This window comes from Balaenoptera physalus, assembly GCF_965194825.1.
Source record: "Balaenoptera physalus genome assembly, chromosome: 1".
Taxonomy (NCBI): domain Eukaryota; kingdom Metazoa; phylum Chordata; class Mammalia; order Artiodactyla; family Balaenopteridae; genus Balaenoptera; species Balaenoptera physalus.
The window spans coordinates 113,753,438-113,776,355 of NC_138882.1; the positions used below are offsets into that span (position 1 = coordinate 113,753,438).

At 40.1% G+C, this 22,918-nt stretch overlaps 1 protein-coding gene and 1 long non-coding RNA gene across 5 annotated transcripts in view; one reads left to right on the top strand and one right to left on the bottom strand.

The window, feature by feature from the left end:
• On the top strand, window positions 1-14,213 carry DNTTIP2 (deoxynucleotidyltransferase terminal interacting protein 2). Of its 4 annotated transcripts, none has more exons than XM_082422943.1 (7): window positions 652-798; window positions 1,694-3,327; window positions 4,675-4,831; window positions 7,667-7,762; window positions 8,863-9,027; window positions 10,982-11,091; window positions 13,118-14,213. In XM_082422943.1, exons 1-7 carry the CDS (start codon window positions 727-729, stop codon window positions 13,209-13,211), a joined length of 2,328 nt encoding a protein of 775 aa, XP_082279069.1. In that variant the 5' UTR covers window positions 652-726; the 3' UTR covers window positions 13,212-14,213. The 4 variants fall into 4 exon arrangements, 3 of the variants coding, with proteins under 3 accessions (XP_082279069.1, XP_082279070.1, XP_082279071.1); XM_082422944.1 differs by having other exon boundaries at window positions 4,693-4,831; XR_014252924.1 differs by lacking the exons at window positions 8,863-9,027; window positions 10,982-11,091; window positions 13,118-14,213 and adding an exon at window positions 6,921-7,014 and having other exon boundaries at window positions 1-798.
• LOC309642062 overlaps window positions 9,379-22,918 on the bottom strand; it is a 19,243-nt gene continuing 5,703 nt past the window's right edge. The window contains exon 2 of the long non-coding RNA XR_014252953.1: window positions 9,379-9,594. This is a non-coding gene — a long non-coding RNA (uncharacterized lncRNA). The remainder of the gene's footprint in view (window positions 9,595-22,918) is intronic.

Consider the following 22,918-nt stretch of genomic DNA (forward strand, 5'->3'; position numbering starts at 1 on the left):
CATCTGTCTCAATTTCTGCCCTGCAAACCGGTTCATCTGTACCATTTTTCTAGGTTCCACATATATGCGTTAATATACGGTATTTGTTTTTCTTTCTGACTGACTTCACTCTGTATGACAGTCTCTAGATGCATCCACGTCTCAACAAATGACCCAATTTCGTTCCTTTTTATGGCTAATATTCCATTGTATAAATGTACCACATCTTCCTTATCCATTTGTCTGTCGATGGGCATTTAGGTTGCTTCCATGACCTGGCTATTGTAAATAGTGCTGCAATGAACATTGGGGTGCATGTGTCTTTTTGAATTATGGTTTTCTCTGGGTATATGCCCAGTAGTGGGATTGCTAGGTCATATGGTAGTTCTATTTTTAGTTTTTTAAGGAACCTCCATACTGTTCTCCATAGTGGCTGTATCAATTTACATTCCCACAGATGATGCTATTTTCCAATTCGTTCGTGTGTAACGGGGACGAGGGCCCTAGGCCACGCCGGGAAGGTCTCTCCCTGCAGAAGGCTGCTCTGTCTTCTACCGCACTGTCGTGAACGCTAATACCCGGCTCCTTTGGGCTCCCGGGGTGAGCCAGCCTTGGCCTAGGTCGGAGGGGCGGAGGCGGTACGAGTTCTCGAGTTCCGGGATTCTCGCGGGAAAACGCGAGTGTGGCGCTTCTCTGACGCACTTCCGGAGCGCGGAGGGGGCGCCGCGGCAGCTGCACGCCTGGAAGATGGTGGTTACTAGGTCCGCGCGGCCTCAGGCCGGGATCCAAGCCACGTCAGTTGAAAGCTCCCAGCAGAAGGTAGGAGATCTCAAGCCTCCCTCATTTCTTCTCGCTGCTTCGCAGAGCGGTGCTCAGGGAAGTGGGTGGCGCTGGGGTCCCGCGGAGTCTGGGGAGGAGCGGCAGAAAAGCCGGAACTGGCAGCGCGCAGCTGTGTACCAAGCTCCGCGCTAAACCTGTAGCTTCCTCTTCAGACCTCACTAGGGTCTTTTAATGTAATGCTTGGCAGGGAATAGAGAGATTAGGTAATTTATTTTGCGGTAGTTCAGCTCCGTAATACAGATGCACAGCTCAGGCCTTTTAATCTTACTGCTAACACCGTGCTAAGGAGGATTAATTTCGGCCACCAAGCGTGAGCCTCATTAGCTGGATTGGATGGAGCAGGCACCATTTTCACGTGGGAAGACTGGCTGTGCCCCGACAGCACCTCCTTCTGGCGTGGGGAGGGCTGTGGTGACGCCAGCTAGTAATTAAGTGGCGCTAGTCGTCCGCTGCCTCTGATGTTGCGATGAAGGGAAGGGAGCATTAATTCGCTTAGGTATGAAAACGTAAGCACAGCGACCGATTCTATCTTTCGTCTTTTCCTATATGTATGTCGGAATGTAGGTCCACCTAGCATATGTGACTTTGACTGGAGAAATTATTCTTTTTCAATTATTTGTTTTGTTCCCTAAAGTCAGATCCAGGACTTAGGTGACGCTAGTGAGGCAGGGCCTGCAAATTCAGAGTCAGATCCAGTATTTTGATTATTTTTTTAAATTGTGGGTGGTGATGGTTGTTGTTATTGTTTTGCATTAATCTTGTTTACTGAGTTTTTTAGTGCCCTCTTAAAATTTGCTTCTGAGGGGAGTGCCTCATTCACTTTGCTCTTGTCCCAGCCCTGTCTAAATCACAGTGTATTTTCACTGGCTTATAGAATTCTGCCACAAGAATTCAAGCACATCCAAAAGGCCGGAAGGAATCTCCATCTGATGACCCAAGTATTGCTGAATCACAGACCACTAAGGAACAAAGTCCAGCTCCTAAAACCAGGAAGAGGAAGAGCGGAACTACAGGCTCATTACCAGGAATGAACAAACCTTCTACTGATGGAGAGATCTCTGAAGCAGAGTCAAACTGTTCTTCTGTGTCTGAGGCCCAGGATCCCATTTTAAGAGTAACTAGGAGAAGGCAGATCTTAGTTGCAGGCACCCCAGTTTCCAGTGTAAGGAAAAAGCTGAAAATAACTCTAGTAAGTGAGTCTCATACTGAAGAAGAAGTCTCTGAAGCAGAATCACATATTTCAGGTATTTCTAGAATTGTGCATCCCACAGAAATAACAAGAACCAGGAGAAGTAAGGCTAAATCCCGAACTGATCCAAACCAAGAATACCATGTGGAAGCTAATTCTGATGCTGAGTCATCATGCTCAGACATTTCTTCATTTTCTGGAATTGCAACTAGGAGAACAACAAGGAGTATGCATAGGAAATTACAGGCACAAACTGAGGAGAATGGTACTAACATTGTACCAGGAAATGAAAAGCAAATCATAAATACACCTGTGAATTTAGAGGATTCAGATACCAGACGAACTTCTTCTCGTTTACTAGCAAGATCGCTTTCTCAGATAAATAAGCCACATATCTCTAATAATGAAACTTATGATGACCCTGAAAATGACTCCTTCTTTGGAAATTCAGGAAAAAAACTGATAGTGCAAGAACACCGGAGTTTTAATATAAGAGAGGAAAAACAGGACGTTTCACCTCTCAGAGAAATAACAAAGAATTGTAAGAGCTTAGATGAAGAAGCCAAAGGAATAACAGATGCAGGAAAAGAAATTAATGAGAAAAATTCTCAGTTGAAGAGTCTTTCTGAACTTCAGGACACTAGCCTTCAGCAGTTAGTTTCCCAAAGGCATTCAACCCCCGAAAGTAACAAAACCACCTCAGCATCCTCAAACGTGAACTCTGAGGCTGTAATGAAATCGTTAGCTCAAACATTTGCAGTTGTGGAAGTGAACAGATGGAATGAAGAGAGAAACAGCAGCATAAAAACAAGTGACTGGCCAGAACTTGGTGATGGTGGTGATAGTGATGAAGAAGAAGAGTGCACAGTTATAGGTGTTGGCGAAGACATGAGCAAAGAAAGGGATGTAGATTCTGAGTGTGATACCAAACTGTGTAAACTTGAGCCCAGCACATCTCAGGATAAAGATGATTCTGTTTTATTAGTTCTCAGCAGTGATGAAAGCCAGCAGTCTGAAAACAGTGAGAATGAAGAGGACACTGTGTGTTTTGTTGAAAATAGTGGTCAGAAAGAGTCATTAAATGGAGACTCAGAAAATACATCACGTGACAATGCATTGTTTGTAATTGACACAACTCCTCGATTGAGTGTTGATAAAAATTTTTACTTGGATGAAGAAGACAAGGCAAGTGAGGTTGCCACTGAGGAAGAAAAGGAGGAGGAGGAAGAAAGTGAAGAAGAACCATCAGACAGTGACAGAAGTAAAGATAATGAGTTTAGTGATGAAGACAACTTACTAAATAGCACTAAATCTAAACTGTAAGTTTTATCTTTATTTTTTAAAGTAAGTTTTTGATACATGTTTGAAGTGGCTAATTTACCATAAAAATATTACAGTCATAGAAATCGAAAAAATTATTAATTTGGGTTCTTTATGGAAGAGCTTTTTTATCCAGCATTTCCCTTGTTTATGTGGGTATCTTTGTTAGTCATATTTTTCCCACCAGTGAGAGCTAAAAGTATGCCATTTGGTGGTATATTAAAAATCATCTGTTAAGGTTTTCTTGCGTGATTATTAAGAGCAACATATAAAAGGGAAGGGAGGTAACTTGGTTTTTTCTACATGTTGATTGTAGAGAAATTGAAAAATAGAGGAAAACCTGAGAAAAACAATAACCTATAATCCCATCTACCACCCATTGAAAAGCACTCTTTGGGGGCTATTTCTTTACTTTCTTTTTTGTTTGTTTTTCACATTTGTTTTTCCTAGGCACAGGCCCTTGGTGGCAGTGTATCCACTGGAAATACAGGTATCCTTGGTAAGGAACTATCCATTAACAGATGCTCAGTCTTCACTCTAAACCAGTGAAATCTCTGAGGCTAGTCTCAGGTGTACTTATTTTTTAAAATCCACACCCCCTCCCCAGGATAATTGTAATGTACACTCAGGGTTGAGAATCACTGCCAAGGCACTGCAATTGAATGATTTCACTTTCCAGTAGAGGTTGATTATCAAAACTTTCAGCTGCTCAGTTAATATGAACAATTAGGAAAAAAACTGACTGTAAGTCCAAGTGTACTTGTTTATAAAAAGGACTCTTCAGTAATATAAAGTAGAAATTTTTACTACATAAATGTAGCAGGAGCCCAAGCCAACTGCAGAAGATTCTGATTTGGTGGATCTGGGGTAGGACAGTTATATTTTTTTTAAAGCTCCAGTGGAAAATACTAATGCTCATTGTTTAAAACTGACTGATTTAGAGGCACTACTAAATGCCCTTAAATCACCCAGAAAAACATTCCAAATTTGGATAACTTAGAAGTTCGGAGTAGAAGACCCTGTCTTTCTCATTGGCTTTGGAGATGGAAGTATGTGGACGTATATTAACTCACTACCTGTACGTGAAGTTGAGCTAAATTGCTAAATTGTATTTCCTCCTCTTTTCTGTAATTCTTTCTTTATAAAATCCCTTTATGAAGTCTATTGTCATGTAATATGGCCTTAATCCTCTTCTAAGAAAAACTAGGGAATAAATTTTGATGTGCTTCCAAAAGGCTTAATTCATTATTCATCCCATAATTTTCTTCTAAATAAAAATATAGTCTCAATTGTTTCCATTTTGAATTACTAAATGATCTAAAGATTATTTCTTAATCACTTAAAAGTGATCATTTCTCTTTCAGTCTGAAGTTGACTAGCAGCAGCATAGATCCTGGTCTGAGTATTAAGCAGTTGGGTGGTTTGTATATTAATGTCAATGCAGACAGGCTACAGTTGAACAAGAGAACCCTAACACAGATCAAGGAGAAAAAGAAAAATGAGGTAAGTTGCACAAAGCATCCCATTGGTTTTCATAGAACTAACCAGTCACTTCTAGAAATGATTAGTCCTTGGTAAGAGACTAATTTTCCTACAGTGCAACCACATTAGCCTACTGTGCTTTTTTTCCCTCTTTCCAGGACAATCATTTCTTCTTTTTTATTATAAAGTCCTAGCTATAAAAGATGAGACTTGAAAACTAAAGTGATATAGGATCTTTGTTACTCTTCTTGCAGTCACCAGTTATGATCCCAAGGGTTTTTTTTTTCCTTTTCTTGCTATACTTTTAGTTCTTAACTGCTTTGGACTGTGTTGAAAATCTGAAAGCTGTGAGTGCCCACTAACCCCACCAGGAAAAAGAGCACATAGACATAAAATTGTACATATATTTTCAGAAAGAAATTACAGGTTAGGTAACCTCATCCAAACCCTCAGTTTCAGCTGTCACCTTGAATGACTTCCATATCTTTAGTATCAATATTTTCTAGCCTTGCAGCCTACCCAGGTCTTTAAATCCAGGTGCCTATTGTTTGTTCATTCAGATGTGCTCAGGCACTTGACTTCACTAATTGCCCTTCTCTTCCCTACCTAAACCAGTTCCTCCTTTTGCAAGGGAAAATCTCTTTCCCTTTTGCAGTCAACAACTAAGCCTAGGGGATGGTGCTGCTTGTATACTTTCTACTCTGCCCCCTCCTTTCCACCCCACTGTCACTGACTAGTGACATCTGTTGTGTTTTTCATCTAGACTATTGTAGTGGCCTCCTTACTCGTCTTCAAGCCATCCTCCATGGTCTTGCTAGATTTCTTTTTCTAAAAATACAAATCTGACCATGATATTCTGTTTAAGTCCTGTAGTGGTTCCTCAGAGTATTCAAGGTGCCTCTGTTCCTCTAGCTCTGACTGTCCACCTGCTGTGTTCTTACCATTGAAAATTACTATAGTTCTCTGAACACACCCTGGTCTTTGCCAGGCCAATGCAGAGATTATAAATCACAACCTTTAGGAAGCATTCTTTGACCCTAGTCCTTCCCCCTACCTCCTCTCTGCTTCTGCAACACCCAGTATAGATCTAAGTGATTATTGATCATGTTGTATTCATTGTTATTTTGCTGTCTTTCATCTCTGGGCTGGATAATTCTTTGTTGTGGGAAAATGTCCTGTGCCTTGTAGGATGTTTTTAGCAGCTTCCCTGGCTGCTACCTCATAGGCGCCAGTAGCATCCATCTCTACCAGTGCACTGCCCCCACCCCGCCACCTCAAAATGTCTTCAGATATTGCCAGTTGCTCTCAGTTGAGAACCAGTCTAAACCCTACTATAGTACTTGACACACAACCAGCTCTTAATAATCTATTAAATAAATGTCATGCTCTCTTCTCTGACTGATAGGAAAGTCTAGACTGCTACTGTGCTACCCAGCAACTTCTAGTCCTGAACCTGAATTGAGGATTTCTGAATTGATAATTGACTTCTAAATTGATAATTTCAAATGTTATTGACCAAATTAATATTTGCTGTATTCCTGTGAACTGTTCTGAGGACTAAGGAGCAGCTGTCTTTAGTTCTTGTACTGGGGAAATGACTAATTACCCTGAGGTTCCTTTTAGTCACATACACAGTATTAAGACAGTATTTAATCACCCTAGGCAAGTAACAAAAAATGCAGAAGACATTTAGGAAAAGATTAACAGATCTGACTACTTAAAATTTTAAAACTTACGCAAATAAAAACACCTTAAAGACAAGTAAAAGACCACAGGTTAATACCAAGATACAAAATACATTTCTACAAATTAGTAAGAACACAACCCTGTATAAAAATGAAAAATAACCCCCCCCAAAATACAGGCATTCCACAGAAGAAGACTTATATTACAATACATAGCTAATAAATACACAAAAAGATGATCAACAGCAAATGGAAACATTCATGAAGTACCACTGACAAAACACAAAAGGATAATCTCCTGTGTTGGCTATGTAAAGAAAATGGTACTGATTAACTCTTGGTAGGAGTTTATACTACTTGGATGCAAGGCAATTTAGTAGTACCTATCAAAATTTAAATGACACACTTTGGAATCTGTTTTACAGAAATAATCACAAGTGTGCAGAGATGATGTTTACAATGTTTCATGGAAAAAAGTTTAATGGAGACTTATTAAACTAAATATCAAGAAGAAAAATTGTACGTAACAGCTGTTAAAAAGAATGAAGTTGATTTTTGTATGAATTGACGTTGAAAGAGCATCTTTGATATATTGTTGGATTGCAAAAAGCAGATTTGCTTGATGGCATAATTTCATTGGTATACCATAAAAAGCATATGTTGTTTAATCAAAATCTATACTGCTGTTTCTTACCCGTAGTCTAGCTGGTCTCCTCAGATCACAGAAAGCTGTTTTACCAACATCGAAGAACTTATTAAAGCCTAGTCAGGTTTTTTCCGAGGGAGTTCAAGAACTCTATGGCATTGTTCCTATTGTCTTTCGTTTCCAGTTGGTTGGTGCAGGTGGCTGGTTGCAAACCAATGAAATGCAAGTGGACACATTAACATATATCTGGTGTGTGCAGATTCAGATTAGAAAAAAATTTGAGATGAATATTGATTTTATAGATTCCCTAAAATAACCCTTCAGTTCGTCTCCTAAAGCATTTTTATTTTGATATAATTTACAAATTTAAGGACAGGAGCAACTTTGCAGTAGTATGTTTGTCCATAAAGAAGGTTAATATATCTGGAGTAGTCTTCAGTGTGGGAGATGTTTCCTTTATAAGGCAATAATGTTGAAACAATAATGACATTCTGACATTTTAAAACCAATTTAATATTTTTGCAGCTTTTGCAGAAAACCGTCATTACTCCTGATTTTGAAAAAAACGACTGTGTCCCACCATATAGTGAATCAAAGTATAAACTTCAGAAAAAACGCAGAGTGAGTACAGTGACTCATTATTTAGAATGTTTAATGTGTTTTGACTATATATGTTCAGTTTATCTAACATGGCTGTACAATTAAGATATATATGTTTCCAAAGAAAATTGTTACAGATATCTAAGAGCCTGTAAAATATGGTTCCATAAACAACGTTTCATATAGATTTTCACAAAGTGAAAGCTCTTTTTTACCTTCCTTAAAAACAGTGGCAGCCAGCATATGAGGTCACTGTCCACACCACACCTTTTGGCTTATAGGTACTCTTCACAGAAGTCTGGGAGCTCTGTTGTGGGCTTTTCTAGGGAACTGAATGTAACCATTAAAAACACTGGCCTATTTAGTCTGCCAAACGAAAGCACAGAAAGTATTTTCTTTAGTAAAACACAGGGGACTACTTCCATTTCAACTAATAAGGATAAAGAAATTATTGAGAGAGCTTAAGAGGAGATTTGAGGATGGTGCTCCAGTAATGTCACTAATATGACCAGAGCACGCTGGCACATGGTAAACACTCCAATATTTGTTGTGTGAATGAACAAAAAATGAAATTAAGCAAATAACTTGCTAGGAGTTTTCCAAAAAATAGAAAGTTTTCCAAAAAAATAGAAAGTTTTTGAAAGTTTTTCAAAAAAATAGAAAGTTTGTTTTAGAAATAATACAAATTTCTAGACTTGGTGGAGTGAGTAACTTTCTGAGACAACTCGGTGACTCAGTAAAAGTGTTAATGTTTACATAAAAGCTCCAGAAGTAAAAATGTTTTTTATACATTACATCTTGTGTAGGGTATTCTAGACAATAAAAATTGAAGCTGTGGGTTACTTTCCCAACACGTCAGCAGTTCTTACTAAGATACAAAGTAAATTTTAAGGAGCCCTCGTTTATGAAACTGACAGTGCTGTGCCTAATTTATCAGAGAAATCGCTTTTTGTGATCTAATCAGAAAGGTGAATCTGGAGACTAATATATACATTCCTGTAAAGTAACCTTATTTGTTTTTCATGAAATTTTCTTTATAATTTCAGGGGGAGTGAGGTATAGTTTATACACTGCTTATTAAAATTAGAATTTTCTAATTGTTTCTGAAATTTGAATTTCAGCAAGAGCGACAAAAAACAGCAGGTGATGGCTGGTTTGGTATGAAAGCTCCAGAACTGACAGATGAACTGAAAAATGATCTCAAAGCACTGAAGATGAGAGCTAGCATGGACCCAAAAAGGTTTTACAAGAAAAATGATAGAGATGGCTTCCCCAAGTACTTCCAGGTATGAAGCAAACAGAATAATGGTAGTGATGTTCTGAGGATTTTAGTTTGGAAAGCACTGTAGTGATTTGTTTACTCTTAAATGAATATTTACAGAGCACATCTGCTCGGGCCGTATAATAATGGCCAGAACCCAGTTCAGACAGCCACCAGCTTGTAATGGCTTTCCATATAGAAAGACGGTGTTCCAGACGGTAACTAGGTTTCCAAACGGTAACTAGCTTTTCATAATTTCTTCTCTAAAAATTATGAAACCTATAAGATGGGTGTACCATATATGAGTATTATTAGCCTAAGAGCAAGACTCCTTGCAGGATGGGGCAGGAAAGAGGGACTCATGTACACCAAACTCTTCTTTTTTTCAAGGTTCTTTATTCTGAAAACAAAAGTTGGTTTCCAAAGTGTTTTCAGATGAAAGTCCAATTGATTCACCCTCTGGTAGCTCTCAAGTTCATTTCGTTCTTCTTGGCTACCTTTCTTGTCACTCATGGATTACTGTAATAGTCCTTTGCCTCCAGGTCTGCTCTCCCTTTGGGTCCATCCTCTACGTTGTAGGCAGTCATCTTTCCTTTAAAAAATAGCAGTCTGTTTTATGACACACCTCTGCTCAGTGATAATCAAGATATTCAATGGTACCTTCAATGATTCTTTATAAACTATAGGATAGAGTCTGTACCCTTTAATGTAGCCCTTCACCACATGCACCCAAACCAGGTCACCAACCCTTTTTTTGGTCACATAGTCTCCTCTTAAGCTCCAACACACTCAGCTACTCAGTCTTCTCAGGATATGCACAGACTGGTCTAGTCATTCTGACTTTACAAGTGTTTGGCTCTGCCATGTTTGCTTGGTGAAATTTTACCCATACAAATCCAAGCTAAAATGTCATCCTCTGTAAAACCTTCTTTACCTCCATTAGGTAGAATTCGCCATTTAGTTTTCAGAGCATCTAGAGTGTTTTGTTCAGCATAATATTAGGTTATGCTTTAATTTTTTAGTTGCGTAACTTTGGATCTTCCTTGAGACTCTGGGGGCTTCCCTGGTGGTGCAGTGGTTAAGAATCCGCCTGCCAGTGCAGGGGACATGGGTTTAAGCCCTGGGCTGGGAAGATCCCACATGCCACAGAGCAACTCAGCCCGTGCGCCACAACTACTGAGCCTGCGCTGTAGAGCCCGCGAGCCACAACTACTGAAGCCTGTGCACCTAGAGCCTGTGCTCTGCAACAAGAGAAGCCACCGCAGTGAGAAGCCTGTGCGCTGCAACGAAGAGTGGCCCCTGCTCGCCGCAACTAGAGAAAGCCCTCGCACAGAAACGAAGACCCAACACAGCCAAAAATAAATAAATAAATTTATTTAAAAAATTAAAATTATTTTAAAATAAAATAAAATAAATAAATAAAATTTTAAAAAAAGATTCTGGCCCCCTCACTGGCAGGGACCAGATATTCTTTGTGTTTGTTTCCCTAGCACCTAGCACAGTGCCTGGCACATAGTAGACATTGTAAATTTTACTTGGTTGAACATATGAACAGATGCAGAGTGGTCAGTAAGAAGGTTCTAAGTTGGCAGCAGTTATGATAACCTAGGAGATCAAATAGGTATATAGTAGAATGTATGTGTCAATTTTGTTAAATTGGAAAACTAAAACAAAAGACTATCTGTCCCACTTTTCCTCCTCTATTTAGACTGTTCATCAAGAATTTACTGTCTAGCACTTACATAAAAGGAATTTTGGTTTTACTGTAAATTCTAATGAAGAAATGTCATTAGTAGGACCCAGTGCAGATTGAATAAGTGATTTTTTTTCACTTATTCAAAACTAATTTTAATATTGGTAAATTGTAAGCTGTGTTTTCCATTACTTTCTATAAATATACTTTGTTAGAGCTACCCTGAGATGTGAAAGATACTTGGCCTTCAGGTATTGCATGACTTATTTCAATCAATCATTCATAGATTGGAACCATTGTTGACAATCCAGCTGACTTCTACCATTCACGAGTTCCCAGGAAACAAAGGAAGAGAACTATTGTGGAAGAACTGCTGGCCGATTCTGAGTTCAGAAGGTAAAGGAATTTATGTTTCACTTTATAATATGTGTGCTTTCACTTAGAATATGCATAAACTTTAAATTCAAGATAATTTTTAAATGCTTTAGCACAGAGTTTCTCAAGAGCAGCACTGTTATATTTTTTGGATGGAATAATTATTAGGGGGGACTGTCCTGTACATTGTAGGATCTTTAACAGCCTCCCTGGTGTCTATCCACTAGATGCTGGTAGTGCACTCCCCTCACCCCCAATTCCTGACACTCAAAAATGTCTTCTAGCAGTTTCAGGTGGCCCCTGTGGGGCATAAGCATTCCCAATTTAGAACCACTGCTTTAGAGGAAAGGGTGAAAGTATTTGGCTGACTAGAGGAGAATGAGCCCACAAAGGAGACTGGGAAAGAATAGCCAGGGAGGCATGAAGAAAACCAGGAGAGCACAGTGTCATAGAAGTCAAGGAAAGGGACTTCCCTGGTGGTACAGTGCTTAAGAATCCGCCTGCCAGTGCTGGGGACACAGGTTCGATCCCTGGTCTGGGAAGATCCTACATGCCGCAGAGCAACTGAGCCCGTGCACCACAACTAAGCCCACGTGGCACAACTACTGAAGCCCGTGCACCACAACGAAGAGCAGCCCCCACTCGCCACAACTAGAGAAAGCCCGCGTGCAGCAACGAAGACCCAATGCAGCCAAAAAATTAAATAAATAAATAAACCGGGGGGGAAAGTCAAGGAAAGAGAACGTTACGGGCAGGTATAAGCTGGAGGGAGTGGTTAACAAGTGCTGCTGAGAGCTCAGTTGAGGTGAGAACTAAAAACTTTGGATTTAGTACATGGAGGTCACAGTAACCTTGGCAGAAGGAGTTTTCAGGGGAGTGATAGGGCGGAAAGCACACTGGAAGGTACTTGTGAGTTGAAGAAATAAGAGATAAATCTTTGAAGAAGTTTGGTTGTGAGCAAGACGAGAGAGTCACAGCTAGTGGATGGAGTTGGATTTTTTTTTTTCCTGAGATGGGGGCAATTTGAGTATGTTTAAATGTCCTCAAAGTAGGTATGTGTATAGTATAGATTTAAAAGCATACCTCATATAGAAACCTCTGCTGAACTTCCAGATTCGTTTAATAGCAAAAGTGAAAATGTTTATCAAGGTTTTTTAAACTGGTGTAATATATAGACATGGAAAACAAACTTAACTCGAGTGTTATGTAAACTATTTAATGAGTCTGGTTTATGGTGAAATTTTTAGAAATAAGCAATGCTCTTTTCTCACTTCTCTCTCCTTGGAAATCTCATCCCCACAGAGTTGTATTAATCTATATACTGTTGACTTTCAAATGTGTATGTCTAGTCTAGATCTCTCCTGAGTCCAGAGCCCATAACCAGCTACTGCCTCAGAATATCTAATGGGTATCTCACAAGCCCCTCTAAGAGCTAACTTGGGGTCTACTGACCTCATCCTCCCTGTACATTCTGGTCCTCTCCCAGTGTTCTGTATCTCATGACCAAACGGCATCACCCTCCATCCATTAGGGCAAGTCCTGATACCTCTTCTCCCGTCAGTCCCATGTTCAAACTGTCAGAGTCCCTCCCATTTTCCTATCTCTCAAGCCTGTCTATTTCCTTCCCCACAGAGGTGTGTGGTACAAGGTGACTGAGTCTTTGCTTACTTAAAATTGACCTATATTTTGTAATCTTCATGATGGCAATCTCAGAAATTACAGCATGGGTCTCTAGTGGCTGAAAGTTTTCAAAAGCCTTCCTCTGCCGTTGCCATTTTTTTCTTACTAGACTGCAAGCTCTGAGGGTAGAGACGACTACGGCTGGCTGGTTCACTGCTCTGTCCCCAACACCTGTGGCTTCTTACACATGGTGGAACTTAGTGCAGATGTGATGAAAAGATAGTGAAAATGCAAAAAAAACAAAAAAAATGAAATTTAGTAGTGCCTCCCTGCCGCCGCCCCCCCTCTCCCCACCAAAAGGTTACATTAACTTCTAATGTTTGGTGTGTCATACTTTAGAACTAAAAGGTTTGGTTTTTCTTTTTAGATATAACCGAAGGAAGTACTCAGAGATTATGGCTGAAAAGGCAGCAAATGCAGCAGGAAAGAAGTTTCGAAAGAAGAAGAAGTTTCGCAATTAAGATTCACCAAGCAAATCACAAAATTTTACATCTCCCCTTTATTTATGACTAAGGATATTTTGAAAACTAACACGACCATCACATAAATTAACATAGCCTGGCCCTATTTATATATAGGGATTTCTTTTCGGAAAAAGTTGATTTTAGAGAGGATTAATCACATGCCCCTTGGGATAAAAATAGGGGTGTCTACAAAGGATCCACTCATGCTTAGACCCTCTGAGGAGGAAAAAAAGGAAAATAACCTCAATCATTTAACATTTCTGTAAAGTTTTCAACATTTGGTTATTTAAAGAAAATTTTAAACATTTAGAAAATATAAAGTTTGCTAACGTTCAAAAATTTTAAAGTAATATGATCAAAGATACGTGAGCAATATTGTAATTATTATGTGGAGATGTGTGTGTAGGGGGGAGATGGTGCCCTTTTGTCAGTTGCACATTCAAGTCCAGAAAATTGGTGAAGCTGGGATACAGAGATCTTGTTGCCAGTATAACAGTCACAGTTGAAACCAAAGAAATGTTAAAAGTTTTCCTGGAGCATGTGTATGTTAGTATATGACCAAAGAACTAAATGAAGCTATAAAAAGGACTTAAAAGATAGACTACTTGGAAAGTTTGGGTTAAAGGTAGAAGCAGGAGAGCTATTTTCCTTCTTTAGCAACTGAAACAGGAGGAAAAATAGACTTATCCAGATTCAATGTGTTCCAGTGAAATAGTATTAATATAATTTTAATTTGGCCAGGAGGTAAAGTGGCCCAGCCTATCTTGTCTCCAGTGGCAGAAATATGCATCCTGGCTAAAGCAACTCACGACACCCAAGGAGTGTTGGTCATTTCTGTTAATGCTTCTTGGTGGATTATTGCTTCCTTTATGTCATTATTCACGGGACGTCTATTTTGTAGCATACTGCTTTCTTGGGATTTCAGTAAATAAGAAATCTCCTATTTTGTGTTTACTGCTTGGGATCATAAGCAGCCTAGTAATAAAACTCACAATGACATTCATAGGTGGAGTTAGTGAAACATCTCTATGTGTTCTCTTTTATAGAAAAGCTTTTATTCCAAGAATATTAAGTTTTGCCTTTTGGGTAAGATAAGGACCTGCTATGAGAGAATTAAATATCAAAACAAGAAGTAATTTACCCTTTACACATTCTTCCAGAAGGAGACATTGTTAGTAGAACGTTTCTTCAGCTCACGCTACTATGCTATAAGAACAGTCAAAGCTGTCAATCCTTTTTTATGGTGTTTCTCGGCGCAATTGAGGACTTACCCAGTTTTTTCTCAGGCTCAAGGTGTGTGTCAACTTTTTATCTATTCATAACTTTCATGCTGGTTTCTGACTAGTGAATGCTAGAATAGGTTGAATTATTTGATACTTCAAAACTGCAGTTATGACGTATTTGGTACCTTATAGTGCATTTTACAGGGAAAGCAAGATTGGAGAACTCTAATCCTTCCCACACAGAGCAGCATTAGAGCTCTCTGGATTGGAAAGCAGTGATGAGGAAAGAGAACTGAACCTAGGCGCCAAGTTCAGTTCTCACTAACCCACCTTAGAGGTGCTCACAGTATGTGTTTTGAGTACAGTTGACTCGAACAACACGGGGGTTAGGGGCGCTGAACCCCATGCAGCTGAAAGTCGGAAACCTTAATAGTAGGCCCTCTGTATCCACAGTTCTGCATCTGAGAACCAACTGTTCAACTGCTTGCAGATCATGTAGTATCAGTACTTTAGTATGGATTCATTGAAAAAAATCTGTGTATAAGTGGACCTGCCCAGTTCAAACCTGTGTTGTTCAAGGGTTAACTGTATTATAGTTACATTTTAACATGCTCTTTTTTTGTCTCCATTGATTCTTTTTTTAATCTTATATGTATTTTTGTAAGCCACATTAAGTAACTTGGAACAAAGTAGAGAGTTATCAACAAATGTAAAATACCTTATTCAGTGAAATAAACTGAAATGCTTCAGCTAAAAATCATTTAAAGTTATCTCTATTAACATTTACTTTAAGGAATTAAAACTGCTAAGATGCATAGTAGCTTCATCTCAAATGTGATCTTCACAAATTTATTTTAAATCTTCAAAACTGAGTATCAAAATATAACTCAGTAAAGGTCAGAAGGAAATCTCTTAGTGCTCCCAGCCTTCTACAAAAATCTATTTGAATAATGTATGTATTTGTCTTGTTTTTTTTAAGCAAAGCAACTGTTGAGAAAAAGCTTTAGTGACTTTGGCTCCTGTCACTAAACTCAGTTCACTTACAGGAACTATTTTAAGGCTTAATGACTATCAGAAGTACCTTGACTTCTCAACTGAAAAGCATTTATAAAGCGTACAAAGTGCTGATGAAGTGTGCTAATGAAAGGAGGGCCTTCAGAGTACCTTAAGGTCTTGAAAGATTTCTGAAATGCTTTTAACACAGCTTATTAAAAAAAAAAAAAGGCTACAAAGCTAGTTTTTTAAATTTGTTTTCTAAAGTGAGGAAATTAGGGAAAGGAAAATGAAGATGGAAGAAGTTAGAAAACTAACAGTTGATGAAGGCAGGCTCTGAGCTTCCTGGCATCTAACACAAAAATCAGCTCTGTGTTCAGTGTTCTGCTGTAATATAAAAACAAAACAGCTGCTTTAGAGAAACACCATTATACCTATTTTTAAGACCTGAAGAAATGTCGCATGGGTCTCATAACAAGGATGTCAGACTACAGGCCATGCTTGGCTGTCCAGAGGATAAATGGCAGGGTTTTAAAAGGAAGAAAGGCTGTATAGAAACATTTAATGAAACTTTGAGCAACTGGGATAAATTCAAGGGGTTTCACTCTTAGAAATAGCAAATTATAAGAAAACATCACATGAAAAAAATTTCAGTACCACTTCTGGAATATGTGCAAATGCTCATTCAGTTCAATCCCTCAAGCAATGACAACTACTGTTCAGAATAACTACAACATCTTACTGAAAGCGATCAGTTAGGATTGAAACAAAATGATTTACGAACTCCCCAAGCATCTGACTAGAATGTAAAATTCAGGTCTCATTGTTACACAACTTAAGTGAGGAATGAATGCTTTCAATTTCTAATAGCTTTCCAGAAGCAGGGTCAGTAGCATGACCTGCAATTAAATGTCTTAAGCAGATTAGTGTTTTATCAAAGAACTGGAATGTCTCAAACTATGAAATGTGAATTTAGATAACAGTGGAGGAGGTTCTGAAAGGGAAATGGTTATGAATAAATACTGAACACCAACTGTGAAAAAGGCAAAACTATATTAGGTTCAGGTGATGGGTGGTGGATGATGTATGTTCATTCCAATTATCACTGCATAGAATTGCCCCAAGACTCAGTGATTCAGAACAACCACTGTTTTATTGTATCTCATGATTCAGTCAGGGCTTGGCTAGGTGATTTTTGCTCTACATGGTATTGAATGAGGTCGCTCAGTGGTATTCAGCGGGCTGCTGAGCAGATCTGGAAGGCCTAAGACACTCCCTGACATGCCTGACACCTTGTAATATTTTCTTTTAAAAGCATAATGACAATTGAAATTTATCTTCAGTTTAATGGTAGTATAGCATAGAAATTGCTATAAAGCCAAAACATGACCCACACACTTGGGCACTGCATAGTGTTTAGGAAGTCCTGCTCTTCCCCACCTGCCTCCTTCCTAGTCACCCCTCCTGAGGGAAGAGGAGTTGCTAACCAGATTGAAGTGAGCCCAGGATACTCACTGGGCTGTAGTTTTACAAATGAACAAAGTTGCTGTATTAACAACAGGTCAGAAACGATCTGCTGTCAGTCACTTTTGCCCTATTAGGGGGCAGGCCTCTCATCCTCTCTTCCAAACGAGGTGGGAAATTAGACTTGGGGCCTTCTTGAGCCAGGCTTTCTCTGTGAATGGTAGGGGATGATAGGAACACGTCATTCAATCTCGGCTTACCTGAGAAACCCTGCAGTCAGGGTTGCTTCTCTAAAGCTATTACATGAGTGGTATACTTTCTTTTCCATTGGCTCATCTTCCTTATGGTTACAACCTCCTTGGCAGAATTGCAAAGCAGGAACTGGTAGGTTTCAGGCACCAAAATCCTGACCTCAAACCCCATGCAATGTACTGAAGTTCTGAGGTTTTGTTCATTAAGGGAAGAAAAATGAAATATGGATATGAAAACTATGGTTAGATTTAGTCCAAATACCATATGAGTTTTAGCTCTCATATGCAGTGAGGAATACTATAAATGACTTTGAGAGGTGTTCCTCAACCTTTTTAAATGGTAGGAAAGAAATATGTGCACGCAGTCATCTATATGAAAAAACATTTATGTGAAGTTTTGTTCAGCCCGTCCGTCCTACATCTACTCCTCCACCCCCATAACCCAGGTAAGTTCACAGGAGTAGTGTACTAAAGAGAACAAAAACAAGGTACACATTGTAGTTAATAAAATTTTTCTATATCTTGGTATTAACAGGAAGACCTATTTTTTCCCATTTTTATGTATGTGTATGCACACACACACCAAAATGGCTGGCTATGAGACAATGATAACAGGTCATGGCTTAATTCTGTAATGTGAAGCTCATCAAAACCTTGGCCGATTTATTTGTAACATCTGCCCTTCTAGACAAATCTGCCACTTTACCCGCCTTCAACTGTCAGCTGCCCTCACCTGCCAGGAGGGGAGTGGATGTCAAATAAAGTGAGATGAAAAGATACAAAACAACTGGCTCAGTGCCTCTACCTGTGCTTTGGTGACTGCTGGATGAATCACAACTTAAACGCTTTTCACATGTTTTACCTGACTGTAGTCCTTTAGGGTTGACTCTTGGTTTTTCCTTTAGTGAAAATCATTATCCTGATTTAGCCAAAGGCATTTGAATCAAGATGAGCCTGCATTTCCTTCGAGCTCAATCTCATCAATTCCAGTTACCCTCAATTCCACTCCACCTCAGTCAGTCACCATCATGGACTTACTTGAAACTGGTCAAGATACTGAGTTCTGACTACCCCAATCTGTTATTCTGTTAGCCTTCCCTCCAGTTCCCAATAACCCAACCTTGAATGCACTTTGGAATTATTCGAGGTGGCTCCAAAAGTACTGATGCCTGGGCCCCACCTCCAAAGACTGTAAACTCATGATCTCAAGTATTTCAGCCCCTCTCATTCTCCCAATCCTCCACCCCCATTAGGATACATTTTCCTCCCTTATCAGTCTGGATCTGTTGGTCAGACATTTCTTTGTATGTGCCACTAGTCTTGTTCTTTCTTTTTTCTTTTTCTGATACTCTCACCTGCCACTCGCAGCCAAGGAAACGCCCACTTTTCCTTCTGTGACCTCACCTGTCTAGAGGAACGATCCTCCATGCATCCAGCTGCTAGCTGTTCCCTCTGTCTTCATCTCTTCTGGCCAGGAAATGTTATTTGCACTCCTGACCTTTCCTTCTTGAAGCTCCAGCTTCCCTTGGCTCCTGCGGGAAGATGAACTTTCTGCTTCTCCTATCCCTCTATTCTTTTTCCCTTCACTGGTTTTCTTACTCTGCCCACTGCTCGTTGGTCCCCCGTAATGCCTACCCTCTTACCTTCTTCCTCTATACTGTCTAACTTGAATGTCTTGTCCTCCCTCTCCTTCTGCATTGCTCTCACCTCTCCGCGGAAGACTCCAAAGTCTCCATCCTTACACTTCTACACCCCTGCTCCAGATGCACAGTTCCTGTTATATGTGATACGCCCATCCATGTATCGTGAAGTCATCTCAAACTCAACATATCCAGAACCAGATACATCATCTTTCTGAGATGAATAAGTGCTTAGCACCGTGCCTGGCACATGACAGGTACTCAAAGGGAAGCTACTATTCCCTGTTCTCCATCTTCCCCATTGGGGAAGCCTTCCTAAAACAGTTTTAATGATGCCTTTCTGCTTTTTTACTTTCTATGGCCTACCTCTGCCTAACAAAACATGAGGAAACCCCTACATTCAAGATCTGACATTCAAGACTATAAAATGACACCACCAGGGGTTTATATTCATCACTCCCCCGCTCATGCTCCAAACGTCATTTGTGCTGGTCATCTGCCTATTTCTCTCACTGCTCTGCTCTGGACTACAGGAAATGACACTTCCCAGATGCCAAATGACTTTGCAGTGAGACACTGACCTAAGACAAGGGCAGGAGAAGCAAGAAGTCAGGGTATTTCTCTCCCTCTCTACCTTGGGTTGGGTTGCAGCTCTGCCATTTCCCACCTCCCACCAGGCAACCTCCCACCATTGGATACCCCAGGATTCTGGGTTCTGGGAACACCATCTCCTCTCATTGTCCCCCTGGCACTAGGGGTGATTGATAGAGGTTTCCTACTATTGCAATATCTGGGTTGCCTACACTTTCATCACCTGTGTGACAATTCCCCATATTAAATTCTCTAAAGTGATGTGTCTTTCTGCCTAGACCCGACAAATGAATTTCAGCCAAACCAAACTAGTTGATATTGAGTGGTCAGTCAACATATACCAAGTGCTGTGCATGCCAGCTACTGTGCTGGATACAGTGAGTTTTCTCACCTTTTATCTTTGTTCATATGGGTAACACCACCTAAAATATTTTCCTTGCCTCCAACTCACCTAACAAAATACTACTGACCTTTCAAGCCCATTCTGAAGCCAGTAGTTTGAGCATCTACTCTGTGCAAGGCAATGTGCCAGGTGCTGGCAGTGCCCAGGGAAGGAATGAGACCATCCCAGGCAACACTGAGCTGACACTCTACATTTCCTCATAAAATATTTTTTTCAGATTTTTCCCCACCGATATGTACATTCTTGAAATTTCCATTTGTGCTTATTTTTACTTTGTTTTTAATAAACACTATATAGCACTTACTTAAGTGCCAGGCACTGTTCTAAGGACTTACAAATACAACTTACTTTATGTAACCATTATATATGTATGTACATATGAAACATATTATATACATATGTAACAATTTAGGTAACCTTCAGGTAAACCTAGGAGGTAGGTACTACCATTAACCTCATCATTTTATGAATGAAGAAACCGAGGCACAGAAAGGTTAAGTAACCTGCCTCATGTCACAGAGCTAGTACGTATAACTCTGTCACACTTTCATTTTAGCCTTGCACTATAGCTATCTGCATACCTATTTCAGCATCAACAGCAGAAACTGCTGGATTTTTCCCCCTTTCTTTTACAGTTACAGAACACATGGTTTTTAGCTGGGACTGTGTCCACCTTGGGGAAAAAAAAAAAAAGCTAAGATTCCCACCTTTCCATGGGATGTGAGTGAATGTGGTATGTGCAACTTCTGGGAGGTGTCCTTCAAAGAAGGATGAGCTTGGAATGGGGCTCTGTCCCTTTATCTTCTCCCCACTAACTAGTATGCTGACCTGATGGCAGGGGCAGGAGCAATCATCTTGGACCATGAGGTGGAACCTGCATTTTGAAGATGGAAGAATAAGGAGCCTGGGTCTCATGATCAAGCAGCTGCCATTCCCTGGACTTTCACATGAGAAAGAAACCTCTATCTTGGACTTCCCTGGTGGCGCAGTGGTTAGGAATCCGCCTGCCAATGCACGGTACACGGATTCGAGCCCTGGTCCAGGAAGATCCCACATGCCGCAGAGCAACTAAGCCCATGTGCCACAACTACTGAAGCCCGTGCGCCTGGAGCCCGTGCTCTGTAATGAGAAGGCACCGCAATGAGAAGCCCGCGCACTGCAACGAAGAGTAGCCCCCGCTCGCTGCAACTAGAGAAAGCCCGCACACAGCAACAAAGAACCAATGCAACCGAAAATAAATAAATGTATTAAAAAAAAAAAAAAGAAGCCTCTATCTTGCCAAATCCACTGTTATTTTGAGTTTCCTGTCACTCGTAGCAAAACCAACCCTAATTAATGGAATCACCAATCCATGGCCCCCTGTCCCTCACTAGGATGAACGCTGTAAGAAAATGCACTCTTACTCAATTTTGTATTTCTTTCCAATATGGTTCCTTGCACAAAGCCAGGACTCAAAAAAAAAATGTATATATATATAGAATAGAATAGAAGGTGGATGAAGTTGTAAAATATTTTTAAAATGCTGATGGATGTACAAAGCCCAAGAGGAAGCTGGAATGAAACCACCCCTAGCCACTAGTCTTTAGAGTCTGTACTGGGTACAGGTGGCACAAGATGGGAATGTCTCCACCTTTGGGGCAGCTCCCACTTTGTGACTACCTTCCTGGGATCCTGGGCGTGTGAGGTAGAGCAGTGAAAGAGGGCACAAAGGAAATAGGTCCTCAAACATGAACACCTATGATTTTCCCTTCTCCACCTTCATGCTTTTTCCTCTGCCCTCTTCCTACTTGCCTCAGAAGAGCAGGCACTTTTCCATCATGCCGAGGCTAATCCTTTCACCTTACCCCCATAACATCTTCGCACTCTAACTTTCTCATCCATAAAATAGGGATAATTCATACTTCTTAGGATTGGAGAGATAATTAAATGGCAAGGGTTAAATAAAGTTGCTGGCATAAAGCAGGTGTTTAGAAAAATGTGAGATGTCTTCCTTTTCCTCTTGACTCCGTTCTCCTCAAGAGGAAACTTGCTCCATCAGTTCTTGGAGATAATGCTTTCTTCTCCTGGTTTTCTTCCTACCTCTCTGGCTACCCTTTTTGTTCTCTTTGAAGAACTCATTCTTTGCCTATCCTTCAACTGTCTGTGTTCTGGGTTTCTGTCTTCAACCTTCATCTCTCCTTACTCGATCTATACTCTCCTTGCATGATCTCACCTGTGTCCAGAGCTTTCAGTGCCATCTGTAGGTGAATAAATTTTAAATCTCAAGCCTAGATCAGTCTCCTCAGCTGCAGACCTTCTCTTCTTTTCCTTCCCTCTCTCCCTACATACTTACTTTCCTTTAGTTCTTTCATTCAATAAATATTTATTGAGAGCTTGCCATGTCCTCGACATTGAATATCAACCTCCAACTGTACATCTTCTCCAGGATGTTCCACAGAGACCTCAGGCTCAACACATAGAAATATGAACTTAGTTTTCCCCCAAACCCACTTCTCTCTCCTTCTGTCTCCTTTGTGACTGTTTCAGCATCCACTCATCTGCCCTAATTAGAAATGGGAGTCTTTTCTGACTGTTCCCTTTCTCTCCTCTATATATCCCTTAATTCATCAAGTCCCATCAATTTGGCCTCCTTTAATCTCTCTCCAATGTGTATACTTATCCCACTCCCCAACCACCTCCCTAGTTCCAGCCCTCATAATTTTCTTACCTAGATGACCTTAACTGCCCTGAACTGGTTGTAGAGCTTCCCGTCTTGTGCTATTCCAGCCTCGAATCCACAATGTGGACAGAGGGCTGATACAGAACACACATCCAAACCCACAGCTAACATCATACTCAATGATAAAAAGCTGAAAGCATTCCCTCTAAGATCAGTAACAAGACAAGGATGCCCACTCTCGCCACTTTTATTCAACATAGTTTTGGAAGTCCTAGACAAGCAATCAGAGAAAAAAAGGAAATAAAAGGAATCCAAATTGGAAAGGAAGAAGTAAAATTGTCACTGTTTGCAGACACGATACTATACATAGAAAATCCTAAAGGTGCCACCAGAAAATGACTAGAGCTCATCAATGAATTCAGTAAAGTTGCAGGATACACAATTAATATACAGAAACCGGCTGCATTTCTATACACTAAC

Bases quoted from the DNA above. Each gene is read 5' to 3' on its own strand.
- DNTTIP2 (XM_082422943.1), top strand. From the start codon at position 727: ATGGTGGTTACTAGGTCCGCGCGGCCTCAGGCCGGGATCCAAGCCACG. The intron at 4,832-7,666 runs GTAAGTTGCACA...ATATTTTTGCAG, and splicing joins AGGAGAAAAAGAAAAATGAG to CTTTTGCAGAAAACCGTCAT. The intron at 7,763-8,862 runs GTGAGTACAGTG...TTTGAATTTCAG, and splicing joins AACTTCAGAAAAAACGCAGA to CAAGAGCGACAAAAAACAGC.